Here is a 25,276-nt window from a genome sequence, read left to right as displayed (position 1 = left end):
TGTGCCATGGGCCAGGCTGGTTCGCGTGCTAAGTCTTAGGCCATGTCGGGCCAAGAATTGAGCTAAACCTATTCATTAAGTATGCAAACAGATCGGATTGGATTTAGATTAGGGTATATTCAAATTTGATTTGGCAATGTTCATGTCAGATTTGATTCAATCCAAAGATTTGATCGGATCTGATAGGACTTGATTTGAATTGGAATCCTATTGGTAAGTCGAATCTTCGGATCTGATCCGATCTGACTTGTTTTCTTTAAAAATTAATAAATTATTAAAAATAAAATAAAATATACTAATTTAAATAAAGTAAAAACTTAAAATACAAGTAATTTTTAATTATTTTTATCATATATATGCATGCTTTTTATAAAAAATAAATAATACAACAAATTTATAAGTAAATAAATAATATATATATATATATATATGTATTTCTTTTATATATTTATGTTTATAAATATATAACATAATCGTATTAGGTATTCTTGGATCAGGGGAATCCGGATCCAATCCAAAGATCCAAATAGAGGTGATCTGAATTCCACCAAATTGGATTGGATTGGATCATTGATCCGATCCATTTGCACCCTTACTGTGGTCCATGGGCTTGGTAGCCTAGTAGTTCAGCCTGACCCATTAACAACGCTAAATTAATTAATTAAATAATATTATATAGTCTTTTACCAACCTTGTGTTGGTAATATATAAAATTTTATTTATTTATTCACTTATGTTACTAAATTATTTAATTAGTTAATAATTTAATAATCTAACAAATTATTATTGCTAGCAAAGTAAGACATAGAATTGTATATATATTTATATATATTTACTCTCTCACTTTATTGTCTATTTATCTTATTTATTTTATAAAGTTATTTTTTATTAAATTAAATTAACTATTATTTAATTATTTACAATTATTCCAGTATATAAAACAAAAATACAATAACAAAAGTGATCTCTCCCTCTTCCACTCTATTGCCCGTTGGTGATTATTTATTTATTGTTTTATTTTATTAAATAAATATATTATTATGCATAAATTTTTATATATTTTTTCCGATAAACTTTTAATTAAAAGAATTTACCTTTCCTATATAATAATTTACCTCGCTAGTGTTAAGGGAAAAAAATTCGGAGATGTCAAAGCATAGAGGAGATTTTTGTGCTTTTCAAAAAGTATAGAAGAGATTTTTTGTTGTAAAACGCAGGAAAAGTTTTAGGTAATTTATCCGATACTTTCGAGTGGGTCCGGCGACTACGGCCTTTTTGGGTTGGGGTTTCTTTCATCGAGTCATCCAGATGCAGGAGAGAATCACGGAAATTTCCAATTTACCAAACAGGGGACCCTCCTCTTCCTGGGTTCAAGCTCCCACCCCAATCCATCGCTTCAGGAGGGAAGCCATGAAAGACCTGAGTTTCAATCAATGAAGCTTCTGCTTCCCTACATTATTTAAAGAGCAAATACTTCCCTTGAAAAAGGATCCTACCACATGTCGCCATCAAAACATGACAGCACAAACCTTCCGAGAATCCCTCAGGACGTAAACGCGTAACCGCACCACGTGTCTGGGGCTAACACGGTTTCAGAGTTCAGACTCGATTTATTCTCTCTATGAGGAGTCTTATAAATGGCGGACCATTGATCACAGATCACGTCAAGGTTCCTGTCAGTTCAGTTCACCTGCTTTGCAAAAAGCAATGGAAACAATTACCCTTCGTTCTCCTCTGCTCCCCCCACCCCCACGGCCGGATTCAATCAAGCCCCGGCACCGGAAATCGGCCAACTATGACCATCAGAACAAGAAGTCAGTCAGAGTCTTTGCCGGGAAAAGAGATGCCTACAACCGGGACTACAATGGCCGCCTTGTCGATGAAAACATGATCGTTCTACGAAAGCGCATACACGAGACGAAGATGATAGAACGGAACTACGAGCCTCCTTCCGACTGGATGGAGTGGGAGAAGCGGTACTACGTGAAATACGACTCGGATATCTGTGAAGCAATGAGGCTTCTGCAAACCCAGCTGATGAATACTAGGCCAAGCTTGGCTTTGGGGATGATGGCTATGGTTACACTGAGCGTTCCCTTATCCACGGCTGTGACCTTGTCTCATCTCTTTGAGATAACCAAATGCTTTCTATCTGGGCTTCACCTTAACTGACAATCTGACATGCATGATATCAGCTTGGTTGATCAGTGTATAAGGATAGATAGATATTAAGATACAAATACATACAATACTAGAGCAAAGAAATTAATGAAGTTAGGCTGCTTTCTTCCTCCTCTTCATATTATTGTTTAATTAGAATTTTTTTTTTCTCACTGTTGGGTCTGTTAATACTGCACCATACCATTTAGCAGTCCGGATGTGCTGGAGACAAAATAATACACACCCGGCTGAACTACCTATCACATTTGAACACACCGTGATAGGTAATTCAGCTGGATGTGTATGTTTTTGTCTCCAGCTAATCCTCCCCACCATTTAGAAGGAAAAACATGGATTAAACAGAAATCTGGGTGTATATGTTATTGTCTCCAGCTAATCCTAAACATGGATTAAACAGAAATCTGGGGAAGTTGGTTTGTCCTTGATATATTTTCTAGGCCAAAAACCCAGGATGATCAGTTAACCAATTATCATCAGATTATGCTATTATATGTAATTATCTTTTTGCCTAGTTTGTTTACCGGGGGGACTGAAACTATATATTTAATTGATGGTGGGGTTTTGTCCTTTAGGAAAAAATGGCCATGAACCCTTGACTAGTAGGAATTGTATCATTTAGTCCTATTTGAGGGATCCTAAGTCCTAACAAATAATAATTCCTTTATGTGTTGAACAATATAGGACCAAAGTGCCCCTTATTCAAACATATTGGGACCATTATTGCTTGTGTAGGCCCATCCGCCCATGGGTTACCTTTTCCTTTAATCTAGCTACAAGGAAAAAATGGGTTCCTTAATCTGTAAGGACGAGAGGTATCTTGTATATCATGAGTTTTAAATTTTAATATAAAAGTTGCCCATATGATTTGCCTTCTTTCCTTATTGGATACTTGTTTTTTTTTTGGCATTTCCATGCGAGATGATCTGAATTGTTTTCACTTATTAATGGCATTCAGTGTTCAAATCGGATCCAAGTGCCAAGATCCAATTCAAATTCGAATATTAATAAATAAAATTTAGATCTAGGTATTTGCAACCGTACAAGTGAAAAAATGTGTTGGAGATTGGCCTTACAAAGTGCTAGCTTAGAAACTTCCAAGTATCTTCCAAAGCATGTAGCTTGGGTGCCCACAAGTACATCAATTTCATGTTGATGGGATATATAATTAATCACAAGTAAACACGCCAGTATTTTCTCTACATAGGATCCATATATATATATATATTTACGCTAAATCCAGATCAAATTCCATAAACCATCACAATCCTCACGTCTCTTTCAATAACTGCTCCATGTGATATGTGATTTGATTGATTGATATCTATGTGCTTAATAATAGGATACTATTTGATGCAAGCGCGTGGAAGTTGAATAAATTGCTTTCATCTGTAGCTGTCCCTTGTACATGCAATTAAAGTAGGTAAGAAGACCTTAATTTGTACTGAATAGATTGGAAAGTAGTATGGGTGCAATTTGGGTGGGCTTGGGTTTTTTTTGTCAAATTTTGAATTGGGCTGGCCCAAACGCGCAAGTCTAAAACAGTGTAAAATATAAACTTGATTCATCCTGAGTTTCACCCAGGGGTGTTAATGGACCGGTTTTGGGTTGAATATAATTCGACCCATACCTTATTAAATTGGATTTGGATGATCCGTTATAATAATTTGATTGGGCCAATCCAAAATAAATTGGTTCATATATATATTTTTATCATCTTGAATCGGGTCTAAACCAAATTTTCAATCATCCGATCATGAGGCTAAACCATTGTCTAATTTGAAACTGATCAAAATTGAAACTGGCATTAAAAACACTTTTATGAAAGTACTTTTACATAAAATCACTTTTATAAAAGCAATTTTATAAAATTATTTTTATAAACACTTTGGATTGGATTAGATCAAATCTGATCTATTTGCATTTTAAGAGTAGATGGGATTGCAGCAAGTGTTGTAGGTTATATATATATATATATATATATATATATATATATATATATATATTCTGGATTTCTCATGTTATTTTGGTTTATGATTCAATTTGAACTGAATTGAATCCGATCCGATTCATTTGCATTTTATTTGGACTGGATTAAACTTGATTTTATGGATTTAAATTGAACTTGATATTATAAATGGACCAATATTGAAATGGATCGGATTGAACCAAATCCAATCCAATTGACAGCCCTAATTGCACCCCTAAAAAGTATTACTTAATTGAAATTGATTAGAAGTCCGAAGGCTTGCCTGTTTAGCTGTTAGAGTGTTCCCTATACGTGGCACGTTACCATAAGTATTGGGTAAAAGAGTAATTTTAATCAATATTCTTTTAATGATGGGAGAGAGAAACAAGGGACTGAATGTCCAAGAATATCATAGGCTGTTTGTTAGAAGCAGTACCCATCTCATTGTATGGAGTTGGGACCTGACTAAAACTAGAATCTGCAAATATAATAGGGTCTGGCCCGGCTGGGTATATGGATTCGACTCTGACTTAATAGTACATATTCCTATCAATATTTTTTAGTATTGTTAGTATGATAAAGAAAAATTATTTTTATTAATAATAAAATTATAAAAAACATAAGTAATTAACATATGACTTGTTATCTATTCAGTGGTTCAACCGTTCAGCTAATTAGCTGGGTGACTAGGTTTGTTGACTGAGTCAACAGATTTTTAAAACACAGCCACAGACAGTTATATACTTAAATGGTGAAACCACCCAAAATTCTGACCAAATGATGGGTCAACCAATTTAATCGACTGGTTCAACCGTGGTTTGAATTCTGGATTCTTTCACAACGTAAAAAAACATTAAAACAGATGAAATGCTAAGGGTTTGTTTGGCTCACAATTAGAAATGGAATCAGAATTGAAATCTTTTAGAATCAGAATGGTTCAGTTTCATAGTCTGTTTGATTCAGACAGAAATGGGAATAGGAATTAGAATCAACAGAAATGAGATTTTATTCCCAAAAGAGAAAGAGGGAATCATTGACCATTCCCTGATAAAATGCTATTCCACTAGGAATGAGAATAGAATTCCAATTCCAGCCAATCAAAGAGTTAGACTCAGAATGCCCATTCGGATTGATTCCAGACCCTTATTCGTGCGATCCAAACGGAGCTTAAATGTTTTTTATTTATTTTATTTTATATTTTGCATCCAAATCATCTATTGATTGCTGAGTTGTTAATCAACACATGCCAAAATTTTAGGTGAAACCTTCCAAGTATTCTTCAACAGAAAAAAAGATGGTTTGCTAAACCACGTTTCGGCTCTAAACACGGTTCGTATCACAATCCGACAATCCGTTCTAAATCTTAAGATTCGACTTCTTCCTTCTAAGGTTTCTTTTCTCGTCCCACAATCCTATAACGTCAAGGTTAATCCACATCTCAAATCTTCAGCGCAAAGCAATGGAAACAGTTTGTCTTCGTTCCTCTTTTCTTCCCATACAACCATCCTCAGCCAAGCTCCGTCATCGGAAAATCAGCACCACCGAACATACGAAGAGATATTCCAGCAGCAAAGTCATTGCCGGAACTGGAAGAGATGCTCACAACCGGCCGGAGTTTGACGGCCGAGTTGTGGATGAAAACATGATAGTTCTGCGAAAGCGCATTCAGGAGATGAAAATGGTAAAACAGAAAAACGAGCCGCTTTCAGAGTGGATGGATTGGGAGAAGCAGTATTACGCGAATTACCTCCGAGATATCTTTGAAGCAGTAGGGTTGTTGCAGAGTCAGCTGATGAATGCTAGGCCAAGCCTTGGGTTGGGGATGATGACTCTTGTAACATTGAGCGTCCTTGTATCCACAACTCTGGCCTTGTTTCAATTTATGGAGATAGCTAAATGGGCTCTGTTCGGGCTTCATCACCTTCTTATCAGTACGATTACGATGAATTGAGTTTGGGTGTTACTGTACATACACAGATATAAACCTTGTATTTGCATCGTATATATTTGTATTCCTGTGTGTATGTACACGTTGCTTCTTTAATTCTCTCAATTAAAATCATTGTTAGAAAAGAAATTTGCGCAATTTGATCTGTTTTTTTTCCACTTAATTATTAATTTGTTAAAATTTTCCTTCTTATTCTCTCGATATGAGATGTAAATGCATATGCATATATATAACCCATCACGAGTGAACAAGCCGGTGTTCCATATACACAAAGACCCACATGAAATTCACATATGGCATTTGGGTGTACGTTGTAAATGCATTTCTCTAGAGTTGAGATCTATTTACCACAGTACATTAATTGCTGGCCACGTTCATCCAGCTGCACATTTGAAAGATAGATTGTATTTTACATCGCTGCTGGTATTTTCGAAGTGCAACTGGATGAGAGTGACTTACAATGTATTGTGGTCAGCAAATTCGGACTCATTCATGTATAACTAGTTATATGACCAATACAACTGAACAGTAAGCTCTCAGTGTTCCATACACACAAGACTCACGCATAATCAATTATGAATGAATACAACATTGTTCTGTGCACACACACACACGAAATCTACATCTATAATCCAAATCACTTGTGAACATGCCAGTCTTATAGACATCCACATGTAACCAATCAAGAAAGAACATAGCCAAAGTTTTATAGATATGGGACCTATATGGGTCCATGCCATATATAGATTCCACGTGTCATTGACGTGTTACTGCTCGTGACACGTTAATGCTCGCACTGCAGGTGTGGAAAGGGTATTATGACTTGCCTCTTGCTTGTCGTCCACGACTCCACTTATGAGGCTTGGCTGAATTGTTGAACGAAATCAATTGTAGGGCCCACCGGCTATTATGACGTGTTACCGCTCGGCATGTTTTTCAGTGCGATCCATCGGCTATTTAAAAGCCCGACAGATTGTGTCATTGTCTTATTCCGTTTGATTCAACGTCCAAAACCTGTTTTCGGCTATTTTTGGAAAGATCTAAATGGAATTCAATTCGTTTTCGTGTGAAAAGATATGATTTAATTAAATGGTATTCAGCTATAATTACATTTTTTAACTATCAAATTAAGTTCGAAAGATCTTTCAATAAAAACTTGCCAAATGACCTCTACATATTTGAAGACTGAATTCGAATTGGGATCTTCTTCTCACATAACGCGCCTTACACCAATTTCACATCCACATCCCACTCTGTATTGGGAATATCTCCTCATGAATAATAAATTTAAGGATGAAAGATGCTCTTGATGTGCAGTTAGGACATGCTATGAAATCGGTGTGAGGCACGCAGTGTGAAGACAAGATCCAGACTCACTGAAATCACATCCTCTACATTGTTACCAATCAAATGGCAACCAGTCACACAATGCAAAATGACGTAAATTGTGGGAATTTATATGCGCACCCCACAGAATATCCCAACCGTATATTGAAGCATCTTCCAATGACAAGTACAAAAAATATTCTCAATGCATGCTAAGATGAGCATGTTGAATTGTTGAGCACTGATGTGATCTGAATCGTAGAAGACTTAGGGAATTTATTTTAAACTGTTCAGTAAAAATGCATTAAAATTAGAAGGTATTGAGGTCGTGTTTCTCGGAGGGGCTGGAATGGAACCGTCAATCTGCTGATTTGGTCCCTTGCCAAAAACTAGGGTTGTTCATAAGAAGGCCCAACCTGACCAAACCGGCCAACCCGGACCGACCCAACCTGAGTCAGCCGGGTTTTCATCAGCACCGGTCAGTTTCGGGTTGGGCAAATTTATAAACCGAAATGTCGGGTCGGTTTCGGTTTTTTTGTGTGAAAACCAAAACTGACCCGAAACCGAACCGAACTAGTCTTCTATTAGTTCGGTAGTTCCTAGTTTCCTACTTAACTAATCTTCTACTAGAACTAGAACAGCCCTATCTTCTAGTTCCTACTTAACTAAATTATATCTATCCTAGTTTCTATAGTCTTTTACACCAAATAGGCAACCCATTAGGCAATTACAATTAGAATTAGGTGTCCTCTTTTACCTTGATTAGAATTTAGAAAGTTTCTTTAAATATAAATGTTTCAGCCTTCTTTCTATGAAACAATTTGACTTTCTATTTTATTATCTTATTGAATATTGATAACTTTTGTCTTTTGTCTTATTGAATATTGAATATTGATAACTTTTGTCTTCTATAAAACAGTTTTGTCTTTTGTCTTATTGAATACAAAAGCTTTTTGAGTGGAATAGGGGTTAGTAAGGTTGACACTGGACCAAAGGTGAGACAAGTTTCAGAAATAAGGTTTGACTACAGGAGCAAAACCGAAACCGACCGAAACCGACCCAACCCGACTCAAACCGACCAGGTCGGTTTTGCTTATCAGTGGGTCGGTTTCAGTTTCCACCTCAGGTAACCCGACCGGGTCGGGTTGGTTGGGAAAACCCCAGTAAACCGACCCACCCTGACCCGTGTACAACCCTACCAAAAACCATTGAATCGGTCAACGACTCATTGACCCGAGCAGTCAAACCATTGACCTGTTGACCCATTTAATTGTTCTGGCCATTTTTTTATTTTTTTAATTGGGAACCATCCAAACAATTGGTTCCATTTTATCCTAATCTCGGTCCCTAGCCCGAAATCGTTGAATCGGTCAACGACCCATTGACTCGGGTGGTTGAACCGTTGACCCATTCAATGGTTTTTGGTCATTTTTTTTATTGTCAGAACGGGCCATCCGTTCGAACTGAACAGTCGAACCGTTGACCCAAAAACCGATGGCTAGAACAGTTCCGTTTTCAAGTCGTATGAGTCTCACGCTCGAATGACATAACACGTGTGGTACTGCTTAATAGACCTCACACACTTATTTTTTTGCCCGCAATTTTTGTTGTCAGAATGGGTCGTCCATTTTTTTTTTTAAAATTGGGAACCGTCCAAGCAACCAGTTTTGTTTTACCCCAATCTCGGTCCCTAGCCAAAAGCCGTTGAATCGATCAACGACCCATTAACCCGAGTGGTCGAACTGTCAACCCGTTGACCCGTTCAATGGTTTTCGGCTGTTCTTTTTTATTTCTTTTAATTTTTGTTGTTAGAATGGGTCGTCCATTCAAATCGGACAATTGAATCGTCGACTCGAAAATCGGTGGTCAGAACGATTCCATTTTTGGGTCATATGAGTCACACACTCAAATGACATAACATGTATGATATTTATTTCTCAATGGACCTCACACACTCAATTTTGTTGCTAGTAATTTTTGTCCGAATGGGTCGTCCGTTCGAACCGGACGATCGAACCGTTGACCTGAAAAGTAGTGGCCAGAACGGTTCCGTAATTTTTTGTTGTCAGAATGGGTTGTTCATTCGAACCAAACGGTCGAACCATGAATCCAAAAACCGGTGGCTAGAACGGTTCCATTTTCGAATCGTATGAGTAACACACTCAAATGATATAACACATATGATACTACTTAATGGACCTCACAAACTCAATTTTTTGCCTATAATTTTTGTTGTCAAAATGAACTGTTCGAATGGTTCCGTAATTTTTTGCTTGTAAGAGCGGGCCATCGAATCGGATGGTTGAACCGTCAATTGTCAGAACATTATTAACAACATTTATCAATAATAGTAAGTAATTATACTATTTAATTAAATAATCATTAATGATAGTTTTAATAATACTATTTAGTTATTTTTAATATAACAGTAATTATTAAATTTATGAGTAGGAATTATTAACAATATTCATTAAATTAATAATTACCAAAATTAAATTAAATTAACAATATTTAGTAATAGTCAGTAATTATAATATGTTATTAAATAATCAATAACAATACTTTTAATAACATTTTTAATTATTTTTAATATAACAATAATTACTAAATTTATTAACAGTATTTATAATTTTAATTTAAAGTAAAATTAAAGTAAATATCTATTTATTAATAATATTTATAATAACAACAATTATTAATTATAATCACTAATTATATATTTATTAAATTACTGTAATAATCAGTAACTAGTAAAACCGGGTTAATAAATTTATTAACACTATTTTTAATAACAATATTAATAATTTTAATTTAAAGTAAAATTAAAGTAAATATCTAGTTATTAACAATATTTGTAATAACAGTAACTATTAATTATAATCACTAATTATATATTTATTAAGTTACTATAATAATCGATAATTAGTTACTGTAATAATCAGTAAGTACTGTTATCTTATATTACAGTAATTAATTAGTAATTATTAATAGAAAATGGGTGTTTGCACGCGGGATCTACTGGCACGAGTAGATTCCATTTCCTGGATAAGATGAGCTTTTGAAAAGCATATTTTTAGTGTTTGGCTGATCACTAGTTTGTTATTTTAAACAGCTTATTAGAAGCTTAAAAAGCCAAATGATTTTTTTTTCAGCTTTTTCAAATGTCCCTTATATATATATAAAAGAAATCGTTTTGATCTTTTTTCGCCATTGATTTTTTGACTAATTTTTGGCTTCTCCAATAGGAAAAGCTCAAAAAGCGCGTTGGAGAATCACATCCAAAAGTGAATTCAGCAGATTAAAATGGCTGGCTTGTGGATGAAATTAAACATGATAATTCTTACATTAGTGCATTCCGAAAATGAAAATGGTAGAAGAGAAAATCGAGCCCCTTTCAGAGTTCAGATTGGATGGATTGGGAGAAGCAGTATTTTGGGAATTACCACGAAGACATCCTTGAAGCAGTAGGGTGAGCTTCCCCCTATATGATGAAAATAATTAAAAATAGTGATATTTTTTTTTCTTAGTTTAAATTAGTATATTTTATTTATTATTATTTTTTAAATAAATTAGATCAGATCCAAATATCCGACTTTTCAATTGTATTTGAATCCAAATCAGTGTTTATCTAATCCAATCAGATTTAATATGTAATTAATAGTATCAGATTGGATACGAATATGCCTTTGATTTGAATCCGATCCGTTTGCATCCTTATCGATCACTCAGGGCTTGTTTCATTTGATGGAGATGGCTAAGTGGACTCTGTTCGGCCTTATCAATGTATTGATTTTGGGTGTTGCTGCACATTGACAGAAATGGAACTACATGTGGCTTTCTTTAATTCTCTCAATTAAAATAATCGGTGGACAAGAAATTTGTTGAATATGGCCTATTTATTCCAATTGCAATCCTTTTTATGGAGTCTACACTGAACGTGCATATGAAGAGCAGAGTGTTAGCCATATGAAGGAAGCTTCGAGTAAAATAAAAAATGGTGGATTGGTCCAAGTTCAAATCCGGGACTTTCAGTGAGAGAGAGATTGGTTCAGGCAATTGGATATATATCAGAGAGTCCACGAAAGTAGAGATGTCCTTGTCCAGACATGGGCTATTGTAAAAAGAGGAGGTAAGCATGTTCTTACCACAGATGGCCAGCCGTTCTCACTGGATCCCAACTGCCGGAGACGGGCAAATTACAGAAACGACTCTCTAAACTATCAGTTCTCAGCCGAGGAGGATTCAGGGGAGACAGTTGGGCTGCCTGACCGTGTTTTCTTGGGGAAGGTGCCTGAGTGGACCCCGGACGTTAGATTCTACGGCAGTGATGAGTACCCACGTATTGATCATTATGCCCAGAGGTGTGATGTTCGTGAGACCGTTGAGGGTCCAATGTAATTTCAGATTCGTCAATACAGGTCCTCTGTCCTCTGTCCTCTGTTCTCCACCGCCGGTGGACAACCAGCACAGTTTTTGGCAACTGGGAGACGAGCTTCGTGGAATAAACAAGTGAAGCTTCTAGGTAGAAATGGCCGCCGGGAAACAGAGTCCACCTCCAGGAATGGAAGAAACAACTGAACAACCTTGATATTCAAAATCCTCGGTGGTGTTGTGTGGGCGGTGGAGATTCGGGCTGTGTGGGAGAATGGAAGAAACAGCTGCAGGAAACCAGACCCGACTGATCGTCCGCCTCCAGAAAACAGAGTAGATGGAACAGCGTCGGAAAAGGTTTGCCAAAGAAATGGCCGTTGCCTCTGTTGTAAAAATGATAAAGAAAGTAGAATGGAATTTATTGGTAATCGCTATCTAAATTGAAACTTGCCGGAGTTTGTTGTTGCAAAATTTCGAAATTGGGAATTGTAGAGAGGAGGGCTGAGTCGTATCACTTGGTCACTCTCTTTAAAATCGCATTTGCCCCTACGGTGCAGTTGGATAATCGCAAATCGGTCGCAGCCCACAGGCCACTGGTAGGCGTGCACTCACTTACCAGACATCTGCGAACCATAGAAGACCGATGCTTAGATTTATAGAGAAGACAAGAGTTGAAAATGTTGTGTGTAGACTGGGTTGGCCAATACTCTTCTTATAAAGTGCTTTCAAACTCGAATGAACATAGATGTGTTCGTTTAGACGAGCCTCTTCAGAACAGTGCAGCTGTTCAAAGAGACACGAAAAGAGAAAACGTTTTAATTTAAAAAATTAAATTCGAATTCGAAGAGACAAAATGTTTTATTTGAATTTGTACATCTGACCCGACCCAACTCGGCTCGTGGGTGTGAAAAGCTCCCCCAACCTTCCTCACATGCATGGAATATTTATAGTGCTCTCCTCGTATGGATCCCTACCCATAAAGAGAGCAAAACTACAAATATACTCACTCAACTTCCACACCTTTCCCAAGCATTATGGGACAATGAATCTTCCTATGTACTCAAGAGTGGAAAGAGGAAAAGACAAAAACAAGAGAGGGAGGAGAGAGATTCTTGAAATTTTGAATCTCCCTCCAACGTGAAGCTTTTAGGTAGAAGGCGCCTCCCCTTTCGTGTGAAATAGGTTATCCGATAAATAGTGAACTTAGCCTCTACAACGACTCCGGTAGGGATCCCATGAATAGATTGTTTCATAAATAATGAACTTAGCCTCTTTTACAGGGACGGTGGTGGAGAGAAATAACAGGAAAAAAAACCTTTTATATATCCGATATATTGAATCCATATTTAGAAGGCAACGACAGGTGTTTGAGGTGAAGATAAGGGTATTATTGTCATTTTATTAAAATATAATTGACATGTGACAGATTGTTACAAAATCCTAATTAGTAAAGGATAGAGTTTCTCAAGTTAGTTTAAGAAATTTGCCCATGATATAATAAATGTACCAAACTTTTGCATGACAAAATGGCCGTTAACAATCCAACATTAGCTTTATTTTCAAAGTTAGTGCACATTGACGAGGGTTTTAATGTAGTGGTGGATGGCATGTGAATACATCTCTATTATGAATTGAAAGAAGTGTGGCTGCAATTCAGGCCGTTAGAGAGTGGATTGTAAAAGTGAGTAGGAAATTTGGACTCATCTAAACAGCCTATAAGAAATGTTTGATGAAAGCCCTATAAAATCCAAAATGACTATTTTACGGCTGAAACTACAGCTTTTGGTTGAATCTTGTTTTAATAGCTTCTTTTTTTATTTTTTTGGCGAAACAGAAAAGTTTCATCAAGTATAGGAGGAATACAAAAAGAATTCGAATTTACGTACTGGTCCACTATTATATTATATTTACATATATCATAAGCTAATTTATGTGCATAAGAAGTTTTGCTCCCTAGGAATATAAACGAAGGAAATTGATTCAAAAAACAACTTCAGCACATTTATCTCTTCCTGTAGATGTTTGATGGACCATTCTACCTCCTGGCCTTCAGATATATTGTCTACTACACCTTTCGCTTCAGATTATATCGTGATAGATAATATATTTAGCTCTTTTGCTTTCTTCATTATCCCATCGAGGACAGCCCACCATTCCGCTTGCCAACTTCCAGCTGCACGAACTCCTCTACTTGCTGCATAGAGTAATTTATTCTCATGAGTAAACAAAGCCAGGCCTGTTGCAGCACAACGAGACTCAGCACTATAAGAGCTATCCACAAATAAACTGAACCCCAAGTTTTTGTAGGGACTTGGTCTGAGAGTGTTGGGATGTATTAAGATTGTCAGAGTTGAGGGGTAACAAGTGTTGGGTGGCGAGGCTCGAGAGTTGAGCAGGATTCAACACTTGAGCGCCATTTATCTTTGCGTTTCTCATATCCCAGATAAGGCGAAATATTATTACGAATTGGGCTGTGAATCTCATCTTTTCCTTCTTGGACAAATGGGATAATTTTTGAGTGACCCAGTTCACTGTGGAGACGTGAATATCATTCTGGCAGAATTCCTCCGAGACATTCCAATCTGAGCTGAGAGCCACACTGCTGTTGTGTAATGATACATGAAAAATGGATGTCTCCATGACTCAGTCTCAGCATTGCATAATGGACATTTCCTTTCAGTCTCTGTCACGAATATGAGTTTGTCTCTCATTAGAACCCCGTTCCACTATGCTTTCCACATAAAAAGCTAGAATCTTAATGAAGTGGGGGCTTTCCAGATTAAATTCCAGTTGGCTGAAGTAGAGGGAGCATCAACATTGAGGAAGTTATATCCTGACTTGACAGTGTATGTTGTTCTCCTGGGACCCTTCCATAGCAAGGTATCTTTGCTTATGTTGGAGAACACATGTGTTTGCACAAGGTGTGCGATACAATCGGGCAAAAATAGAGATCTTAGTTTTTGTAAGTCTCAGTTGCCAGCCATATCCAAACAGTCTTTAGCTGTCACTTCTTGGGCTAAATTGGAGTTCTCTTCTAGCAGTTTCGGAACCCCATCATGGAAAGATGGGATCCAAGGATCTAGAATATGTATATTAGATCTGTTTTTGATCTGCCAAATCAAATGATTTTTCAGAGAGTGAGAATGGAGATTTGTTCCTCAAGTATCTTTTTTTGATGACTTTAACCCATAAGCTTGAGTCATCTGAAAGTAATCTCCAAAGCTGTTTGGAAAATAAGGCCTTGTTGAATTCTCTCATTTTCCTTAAACCAATCCTTTTTCGGTCTACAAATCTTTTCCCATACTATTGTGTGCATTGTATTGTGTTTTGAACTTCCCGCCCACGAGAAGTCTCTTTGGATCTTCTCTAATTGGTCTATTGTTTTCTTCTTTAATATAGAGACCCCCATAATGTATGCGGGCATTGATTGCATGACAACATTGACCATTGTGGTTCTTCCAGCTTGGGATGGTAATTTACCCTTCCACAAACATAATCTAGGCTCATTTTTTTTATTAATTCTTTACTCTCATTCTCTATTTCTCTGGCAAAGTGGATATGAGCTCCTAGGTATTTATCATTCAAGCCTGTGCATTTGACTCCAAGTAAACTTGCCGGGAGTTTTTTTCTTTTGTGCACATTTTTGCTGAAATGCACCCCCCACTTCTTCAAATTTACCCTCTGTCCTGACATTTGTTTAAATTCATGCAGCACCCCATTTATTTTTCTTACCTATGCCAGATCAGCTTTACAAAGGAGTGCACAGTCATCTGTGAATAGCAAGTGAGTTATTGGTGTGCTGTTTCTACCTAATTTAAAATCCTTCAAATTATGCTCGTGTTCAACCTTTTCAATTAAGATCGACAAGACTTGCATTCCATTGATGAACAAATACAGGGACAGTGGGTTACCCTATCTTAAACCATTCCTTAAGCTGAAGAATTCCTTGTGGGTCCCTTTGATTTTTATAGCAAATTTTGGGGTACTGATGTAGGTATCTATTAATTTATAGAACTTCTCTAAAAATCCCATTTCCTCTAACACTTTTAGAATGAAATCCCTTCTCATTCTATCATAGGCACTTAACATGTCAACTTTAATGAATAGCCACCCTAATCCTTTTCTTTTGTTTCTTCATTTTGTTGATGATCTCTTTGGCAAGTATTATGTTGTTAGTACCTTGTCTACCCTTGATGAAGACTGCTTGGTTGGGAGAGATGATCTCATTAATGTATCTCTGCATACTTAGCTACTATCTTTTAGATAACATTGCACACGCTAATTGGTCTAAAGTGAGAGGGATTTTCCAGATTGTTTATTTTTGGGATATAGACCAAATTGGTGAAATTAATTTCAAAGGAAAATTCACCAATCCTAAAGAAATTTTGAACTAGGCTTACTGATGAAGGGGAATTTGGCCCGACCTCGCAATCACCCGACACGTGGCAAAAACAAGCAACTCGGGATAGTAGAGCGCCCGAAGCAAGCACCGAAAGCAAGTCCAAGCTCACTACTAAGCCCGAACTCCAGATCGCCCTACTAGGAGCCCGAGCTCCCCACCAAGAGCCCGAGCTCCCTACTGAGTCCGAGCTCCCTATTAAGAGCCCGAGCTCCCTACTGGGAGTCCGAGCTCCCTGTTAAGAGCGAGCTCCCTATTAAGAGTCCGAGCTCCCTATTAAGAGCGAGCTCCCTATTAAGAACCTGAGCTCCCTACTGAGAACCCGAGCTCCCTGCAAGGAGCACAAACTATATTAGGCCCAAGCCTCGCAAAGTTGTGACCCGAGCTGGCCCATGGCAGCTCGGAACACTCCCCAAACCGAACTCAAGACATCTCGCTCACTCCAACACTTCGCTTCCGAAACACCAGGCTGACCAAAACGTACCTGACGCCAAGGACGTCCGTATCCAAGGGCGACGCACCTGACTGATTTGGGATCTGACGCCTGACAGCCACACTTCAAACGGTCTCCTACTACCGCCACCTGCCACCGTCGTTACTAACCGCAGAGACAGCTCCGACAAAAGGAGTAGTGGCGGTTCTGTCCAGCCAGAGGAAATGACATCCGAACTGGCAGGAGTTCAGAAGTAATCATGCCCGATCTGACGGAAGCCTGGAAGTGAGTGCGCGAGGTGGTTATAAAAGGCTCCTACCCCCCAGGAACGAGGTATGCTAACTTTTGCGCTATCTGGTCTATCTTGCCTTTGAAAGACTCTAACTTGAGCTTCGGAGCCCTTACGCCGGGTTCTCCCCGGAGCTTCTCTTCTCCCTCCGTTTCAGGTCCCTGCCACCCGGTTCAGAGGCAAGATCGTTGACAGCTAAGATCGGCCGGATCGTGCACCATCACTTACCATATCAGCTTTTATTGAAGACCAGCATCTTTGAAAGAAAAAAAGGGGTGAACCCATCTGGATCAGGTGTCGAATATGATCTCATGGATTTAATTACTTCATGTATTTCTTCTTCTGTGGGAGGGGAGAGCAAAGTTTCCCATTCTTCTGTTAGCATTTTTTTATGAAAGAGGCCCGACACATTTATGTCATGTTCATGATGGCAGTCCCCAATTTCTTTGGCTTTGGACTTAAACATTTCTGCTACCTCCTCTAGTTTCATGACTTCCCCACTTTCTTTTTTTAGAAACTCCAGGCTATTTCTTTTTTGATTAAAGTTGACCATCTGATGGAAATATCTGGTGTTCTGGTCCCCCTCCTTTAACCACATCTCCCTAGACTTCAATTTCCACAACTGTTCCTCTCTTATTAGCCATTTGTCATATTCCCTTCTTAGTCTAGTCAGCTCCCCATTGCTGGCTTGACTATCCCCTTTTTGGATTGCCAAAACAATCAGTTTTAGCTTCTCATCTATATTCCCAGATCTTGTTTTATTCCATTTCTTTAGAGCCCATTTGCACTATTTAAGTTTAGTAGGAAGACTTCGGTTTCCTGACTCTACCTCCCACAAATCTTTTATCAGTTTGTTGCATTCCTCATCATCATCCCACATTGGAAGAAAATGGAACTATTTAGGACCAGATATAAAGGTTGGATTTGTCTCTAAGAGTACTACGACATTATCTAACAAAATGGTAGGATAGGACAAAGTTTTTTCCTCTGGAAATATCTCATGCCACCACTATAATGCAAATCCCCTACCTAACTTCTCTTTCACCAGCTTGTTTCCACTTTTATGACTGGACCAAGTAAAATGGGTTTTGGCAGTCCTTATTTCTTAAAGTCCATGGTTCTCAGTCAGTTGGATTAGGGCTTTTGATGGTTTTCTTCCATTCCAAGAGCAACCCCTGTAATCACTCATCGATTATGTCATTTAAGTCACCTATGAGGAGCCATTTATCACTATCTTCCAGTATAGTGCTTAGGTTTTCCCAGAACGAGGTACATTGACTCTTTATTGGGTTGCCATAAACCAAACATAAACCCCAAGCTGGATCTGAGGCTGAGTTTCGCACTTGGCCTAGAATCAGTCTTTCGGAGTTGTGAATGATTGTTATAGGGAAACATGACTTCCAACAACACACCAAACCCCCTGCCTTCCCTTTACAAGGGATAATTTCACTGTGGTTATAGCCTAGTTTTCGTGTTAGTCTGATTGCCCTAGTCTCATTCAATTTGATTTCAGAGAGGAAAACTAGATCAGGGTTGGTATTTCTAATGCTTTTGGACATGAATCTAACCGTTTAAGGGTTACAACACTCAAAATTTGCCCAACCAAACTTCATACAATAGATAGAGAGTGGATAGAAAAAGTGAATAGGAAATATGGGCTCCACAAATGGGGCCTTAATCAGAATTAGTAAGAGTGCAACTTAGGTAGACTTAGAGTTGATATTTTGTTAAAATTGGAATAGACTTATCCAATTATCGAGAAGCCCGAGACTGATTTGCAGGGTAAATTATATTCTTCAAATTGGTTGTCCAACTTGCACCCCCCAATGGTCATAAGCTACATTGTAATTGACTTTTCCTTAATATTCTCTCTACAGCTAAACGCTAAATGTTTAGCTTGCACACTTAGCTTGGGATCATTTTTTTGAAAAAGGCAAAAAGCCAAAATCAACTAACATAGCACAAACATCGAGTACGTGATTGACCTTGTGTTCAAAAAGAACTTTGCTACAATCGAGAATGTCAAATATGCTACATTAAGGGGGCGTTCTGTAATGTAGACGAGATATTGTGTGGTGTGGATTCATCTACACCACACCACTGTGGCATGGATGAATCCACACCACACCACACCACATGCTGGAGTTGTTCTATAGCGTGGGCGAACTATGTGGATTGAACCACACCACACGAATAAAGGCATTTTCCAAGGTGTGGTTTAATTCAATCCACACCTTGTGTTTTGATTCTATGTATCCCACATACAATATATGAAATGATTTACATCATTGGTCAAGTATAAAAATTATTATGTTTTATAAATAAGATAAATAGTAAAATAATACAAATTAAAAATAATAGTTAATAATAAGAGACAATACATCAATACATATTTATCAATAAAAGTAAATTAAAATAAAACATTAACACATATTTATTAATAAATATAAAAATTATTAAAAATCCTAGTTTTATAGATAAATTAACGAAAAATAGTTAAAGATAAAAACAAATCTTTCTAACAATAACTAACAAAAATGAATAAGAAATTAAACTACACAAATATAACTAACACTGATAAAATTAAAAAAGATCAATAAGAAATTAATATAATTTTTTAATAATATTAAAGATTAATAAAAACATTACTTTTGAAATTAAATTATAGTTTTAAAATATTTTTAAAATAATAAAAATTAGTCAAATATAAATAACATTCGATGCAAAGAAGGCAATGAGAGAGAAAAGTCAAATAGAAGAAGATACATAGGTTATGGTGATGAATTATGGTGAAACACAGAATCATTCTTTTATTGTAAAAGTTAACTTCCACACCAACCATGAGATAAATCCGTGGATGATATTTTGAGAGAGAGACCATTTCAATCCACGGTATATTGCGTTTGACAACTCGCTACACCTCAAACGAACGCAAGTTTGAGTGTAGCGTGCTTTGAAATGAGCCACCATCACTCAAATACTAGCTACCACCTCTTCGAAGATAGAGAACATATTTCACCATTTCTTAGATTCCAGTTGATGATCCAGATTTCAAGGACAATTTCGGTATCCACCAAACTGATTTGGCCAAAGGACAGAAGAAAGATTCACTATCTTCCTTACTGTATGCACAACTAGCTAGGATTAATTTTAATTTGTTACTACTTACTACGACCGGCCAGAATAGATCTCAGAGGGACTTAGACAAGCATCACTAAATAAATGTGATATGACTCTTGGAGGTAGCAACTTAAATGATTAAAGCTTCTTCCAAGATCTGAATGAGCCTGGGCTGTCGAAATCCAAGGAATAAGGGAGTCTTGGGAGATGGGGTGATTTTGCTAAGGTGAGATACTGCTAATCTTTTTAAATGTTCAAGGGTCAAAGATTGCTTGCACCTTTTTCAAATCCCATTGTCTAGAATCTAGACAGATGAAATAATCGACTAAAAATGAAGAAAATTTCGTGGTCTGACAAGGAATCTTAGGATGCATGCATTTTCATCTGGTATCACTTAAACGTCGACATGCTATATTTTGATGTTTCAACAAAATTCACACGAATAATAAATGGAAAAGTAATTAGATACTCTTGTTAGTCAACTTAGCTTGACATGTGTCTCTATTATAAGTTGAAATAAAAAAGGAAAATGATGGTTCAGCCCAGGGTCAGAATTCATAGTCACAAAGTACAGTTGGGATAGGTGCCAATTCGGAATTGATGTTAATTCACAGCCGAGCATTGGTGCATAGAATGGGGGTAATTGACATTTTGAAATGTTGTAGATCTGCAGTGGAAATCAGAATTCTATAATGGGTCTGTCCGTACTTCTTTGAAAAAAAAAAGTAGCTAATGGGATTATGAGCATCCATTAAAGGATTAGGGTCTCTTTAGATTTTGGCATAATTAGACTGCACTCCACCTCAGAATTCTAAATTCCAATGCAGATCTACAACAATTCAAAATTTCAAATACTTTCATCTTAAACACCCATACCCGCCCATATATTAGCATCAATTTCAAGCTGACACCTACCCTAATTATATGATGGAGCTAAAAATTCTAGGAGTGGACTGAACAGTAAAAACCTCGATTTTGGGATAAATAGACTGGTGATACATGCTCGGATTTTGTGAACACATTTGTAATTGTGGTGTTTCTGTTTTCGTTTTGATTCTACTTAAAGGCCACATAAATTTGATTGGTTTTAATTTATCCACTTTTTGAAAATTTATTTATTTTGTTTTTATTTGATCCTCAGGTAAATTATACAATATCTTTTTGATCTACAAAAAGTTGTTGTTAGAATGTGCAAAATTGTTCCATCACGTTTTGTTAAATTTTCCCATATAAAAAAAATTATTATTTATCCATATGAGAGATGAGTATCAATTACTCATACCTATTTTTCTATAGGTAAATTATACAATATCTTCTTTATCTACAAAAAGTTATTGTTAGAATGTGCAAAATTGTTCTATCACGTTTTGTTAATTTTTTCACATATAAAAAAATTATTATTTATCCATATGAAAGATGAGTATCAATTACTCATACGTATTTTTCTATAGGTCAAAAAATGAATATGGGAAAAGCAATAATGGGAAACATCATTGTTTAAATTTCAATTTTTTTTTATTTCATTATAACTTATTTGTTGTATTTTATGTTTAAGATGCTAAATTTTTAAACAATATGTAATATAGTTTTGGTAAAAAATACTTATTATATATATATATATATATATATATAGTTAAACAGTTTAGTATGCTGTCATTTTTATTAATGTTTTATCATAAGAAATGCTCCAAATTGTTATTATCATAGGTAATAATATATGGAAGTATAATGGGTCTAATCGGACCAGACCCGATTATATATCCTGATTAATAATTGGTCCTCTGATTAAAATAAAAAATTGACATTCATACATCTCACACACTTAACTGGAATCATCTTTATTTGAATCAGCAAAATATCAATCGTCATCTGTTTCTTTCGATCATATCTATGCTAAGTCAATAAATAAATGTGCTGAAATAATTGGAAGCTTCTAATTTGAAATTTTAGTTTTGGAGCCGCCCAGAATTTAAGTGGAGATTCCTTGCGGAGAACCTCCGTTACAAGTTGCTGTCAAAACTGTGCTAGGCGTGTCAGCTTCGAATTACGCCTCTCAACCGGGAAGCTCACGCCATGTTTCGGCTCTGAACACGGTTTCAGTCGCAATCCGTTGTCGCCAAGATTTGGATTCCTCTTACAAAAATCTATAAATCTATACAATTTTCCGGTTTCATTCTCTCACAAAAATCTATAAATCCCAATTGCCTTTCCCTCCAAAACACATATAACATCTATTTCTTCTCGTGCATTGCTTATCTCACCAAATCTTTGCCGGAAAGCGATGGAAGTAGTTTCCCTTCGTCCCCCTGTACTTCCGCCACGACCATTTCCAGCCAAGTCCCGGCACCGGAAAATTGGCACCGACGAGCATCACAAGAGAAGGTCCTTTGTTAGAGTCTTTGCGAGGAAAAATGATGCCTCCAACCGGAACTATGATGGCCGGCTTGTCGATGAGAACATGATCGTTCTACGTATGCGCATTCAGGAGATGAAGATGGCGGAGGAGAACTACGAGCCACCTTCGGGCTGGATGGAGTGGGAGAAGCGATATTACGCAAATTACAACACAGACATCTGTGAAGCAGTGGGGTTCTTACAGACCCAGTTGACGAATATGAGGCCAAGCTTGGCTCTGGGGCTGGTGGCTCTTGTCACCTTGAGCGTCCCCATATCAACGGCTGTGGCCATGTCCCATTTGTTTGAGATAACTAAGTGGATCCTATCTGGAACTCATCTCGTCTGACTTTTTTTTTTTTTTTCTCTTTTTCTAAATAGCTGACTTGTTTATGGTTCATCTGGTTCTGTTACTTCTGTATATATAAAAAAACTTGGATCATTTCTCCATGAACATCATCGCTGGAGAAAGAGTTTCTCTTTCTGTTTCAGTATATATTATTTGTTTTTTCCCTCTTAGATTTGATCATCTGTGCAGTTTTAAATCATTGTTTATTCAAACTAAGTACATTATTCTAAAGCGAGGATGTCGGGACTCATTCTTTGGGTCCCAGAAACACTCATTCCTCGATCAAGGATCATCAAATTTATCGTCTGATTTGTAGAAAATCGGTAAGTCCCCATCGAATAGCCGCTTGGTGGCCGATCATGGATGGTGACTTCATTTTGATGCTGTTGATAAACTTTTTGTTATTAAACGGGCGCTTCAGCTAGCTATTAAAATGGGTTTTTGTCAATCTGGATCCAGTGCCGTTTAGACTCGAAGGGATTTTCTTTTTCAGTCCAATAACATTTAGGTGCTGAATTGGAGTAAACCTGCAACCAGTTGAATGAACGGATTCCTCTCCCTCTCTCTCTCTCTCTCTCTCTCTCTCTCTGAAAAATCTTTGAATCTCAATTGCCTCTCCCTGCATAACCCATCACATCTCTTTTTGGTGCATTGTCTCCTTCCACCAAACCATTGTCATCAGAAAGTAATGGAAGCAGCTTGTCTTCGTTCCCCTGTACTTCCCCCACGACCATTTCCGGCCAAGTCCCGGCACCATAAAATTGGCACCGACGAACTTCTCAAGAGAAAATCCTTTGTTAGAGTCCTCCCGAGGAAAAACGATGCGCGCGTCCAACCGGAACTATGATGGCCGGCTTGTCGACGAGAACATGCTCGTTCTACCTATGCTCATTCAGGAGATGAAGATGGTTGAGAAGAAGTACGAGCCACGTACCTTCGGACTGGATGGAGTGGGAATAGCGGTATTACTTAAATTACAACGACGCAGACATCTGTGAAGCAGTGGGGTTGTTTTCTCCATGGACATAATTGCTGGAGAAAGAAAGAACTTACCCAACTGGGTCGTTCTCTTTCCGTCTATATTATTTGTTTTTTTCCCTGTTTTATCAACTGGGTTGTTTTAAATCATTATCATTCAACCCAACATTCCAAAGCGAGGAGGTTGAGACTCATTCTTGAGTGTGGGTCCTTAGATTATGACATTAACTCATCAAGCCAAAGGTTATCCTGGCCTAATGATATTTTTTTAGACTAATTAATTCGAGGAGAGACGAAAGACCCAGAACCACTGTCTGGTTAAGAAGCAACCTAAGCTCAGCTCACATCATTCGACCATCAAAAACCCATCTAATTTAATCGGCAGACCCCATCAGGTAGACTCTTAATTTGGCTGCCAACCGTGTGAATTGGTGATTGATTAAACGCATATATGTCTCTTAGCTTGCAAAATTGGAGCTTGAAGGGGCAATTTAAGATACATAGATTGCACGCCATGATAGATCGGAATAGACCGGACATAGATTGCGATGTAGAGAAATTTAAGACCAGACCCAGTGAATTAATGTCAAGACCAACCTGAAGTGAACAAGTGAACGTAACGGTGCAACAGTTTGCTCATCGTAGCCGTCTTGGTGGAAACCAGTAAACCACAGTAACCTGTTACTTGCACACTTTGAAGACGCTCTCCTAACAAATAGATAATTCTAGGTATTTAGCTTATTCAGATTCAGAACCATTAATTGCCTTTCACAATTCAAGAATCAAGATTCACCCTCTAATAAAACCTAAGACATTGTGGGTTCCACATGATATAGGAAGGTACGTACATGATATCCAAACAACTTATATCCAAAAGATATCAACAGGTATCATCAATGTTTTATAAAACGGACCGGGAACCGGAATAATTCTAGCCATCGGTTTTTAGGTCGATGGTTTGACCGTCCGGTTTGAATGAATAGTCTATTTTGACAAAAAAAATAAAAAATGATTAAAAACCGTTGAACGAGTCAAATAAATTGACAGTTTGACCACCTAGATCAAAGGATCATCAACCAAATTAACAGTTTTTTGGCCAAATACCAGATTTGAGGTTAAAAAGGAACCAATTGCCAGAACAATTCCCGGGCCCAAATGATCCAACTGTCCAATTCAACAGCGATTCGAAAACATTGAGGGTGTTTGGTTCTGTTTACATTTATTTTATTGATGGTGCCACATAGATGTGCATGAGAGGGTGTTTGAACAATTCAACTGGCTAGATCAACGACAGGTTGAAAAATAAATGTGCATGTGGGTCACTTATGGGGTGCCAATTTGATCTCTTCTCATCCACCATGAAAATGCCGAAGTACTTAGTAGGATGAAATGGAATTTTCTTTTTCTTTTCATTGGCCTATGGCTTTCTTAGGACCGAATGACTGATTCTGGAAACTTAGGCAATGGCCTAGTATTTGTAATGATCACTTGCCATCCCTCTGAATGTTGAGGCATCAGATTG

At 37.3% G+C, this 25,276-nt stretch overlaps 1 protein-coding gene and 1 long non-coding RNA gene across 2 annotated transcripts; one reads left to right on the top strand and one right to left on the bottom strand.

Annotated features, from left to right (window-relative positions):
• Nucleotides 1-1,656: 1,656 nt before the first annotated feature.
• Nucleotides 1,657-3,059, top strand: LOC104596483 (uncharacterized). The gene has a single exon (XM_010257700.3). The coding sequence runs from the start codon at nucleotides 1,708-1,710 to the stop codon at nucleotides 2,170-2,172; it is 465 nt and encodes a 154-aa protein (XP_010256002.1). The 5' UTR covers nucleotides 1,657-1,707; the 3' UTR covers nucleotides 2,173-3,059.
• Nucleotides 3,060-4,532: 1,473 nt separating this feature from the next.
• On the bottom strand, nucleotides 4,533-6,394 carry LOC148801051 (uncharacterized). Its single transcript, XR_016083434.1, has 2 exons — nucleotides 5,895-6,394; nucleotides 4,533-5,798 (listed from the first exon to the last, which is right to left on the bottom strand). It is a non-coding gene; the product is annotated as an uncharacterized LOC148801051 (long non-coding RNA).
• Nucleotides 6,395-25,276: the final 18,882 nt, after the last annotated feature.

This window comes from Nelumbo nucifera, chromosome 3, assembly GCF_055504915.1.
Source record: "Nelumbo nucifera cultivar China Antique chromosome 3, China Antique-T2T, whole genome shotgun sequence".
Lineage (NCBI taxonomy): Eukaryota > Viridiplantae > Streptophyta > Magnoliopsida > Proteales > Nelumbonaceae > Nelumbo > Nelumbo nucifera.
The sequence above is the reverse complement of the archived record's forward strand: the minus strand, read 5'-3'. Positions and strand labels throughout refer to the sequence as shown.

Excerpts from the sequence above, each read along its gene's own strand:
- LOC104596483 (XM_010257700.3), top strand. The coding sequence starts at position 1,708 with ATGGAAACAATTACCCTTCGTTCTCCTCTGCTCCCCCCACCCCCACGG.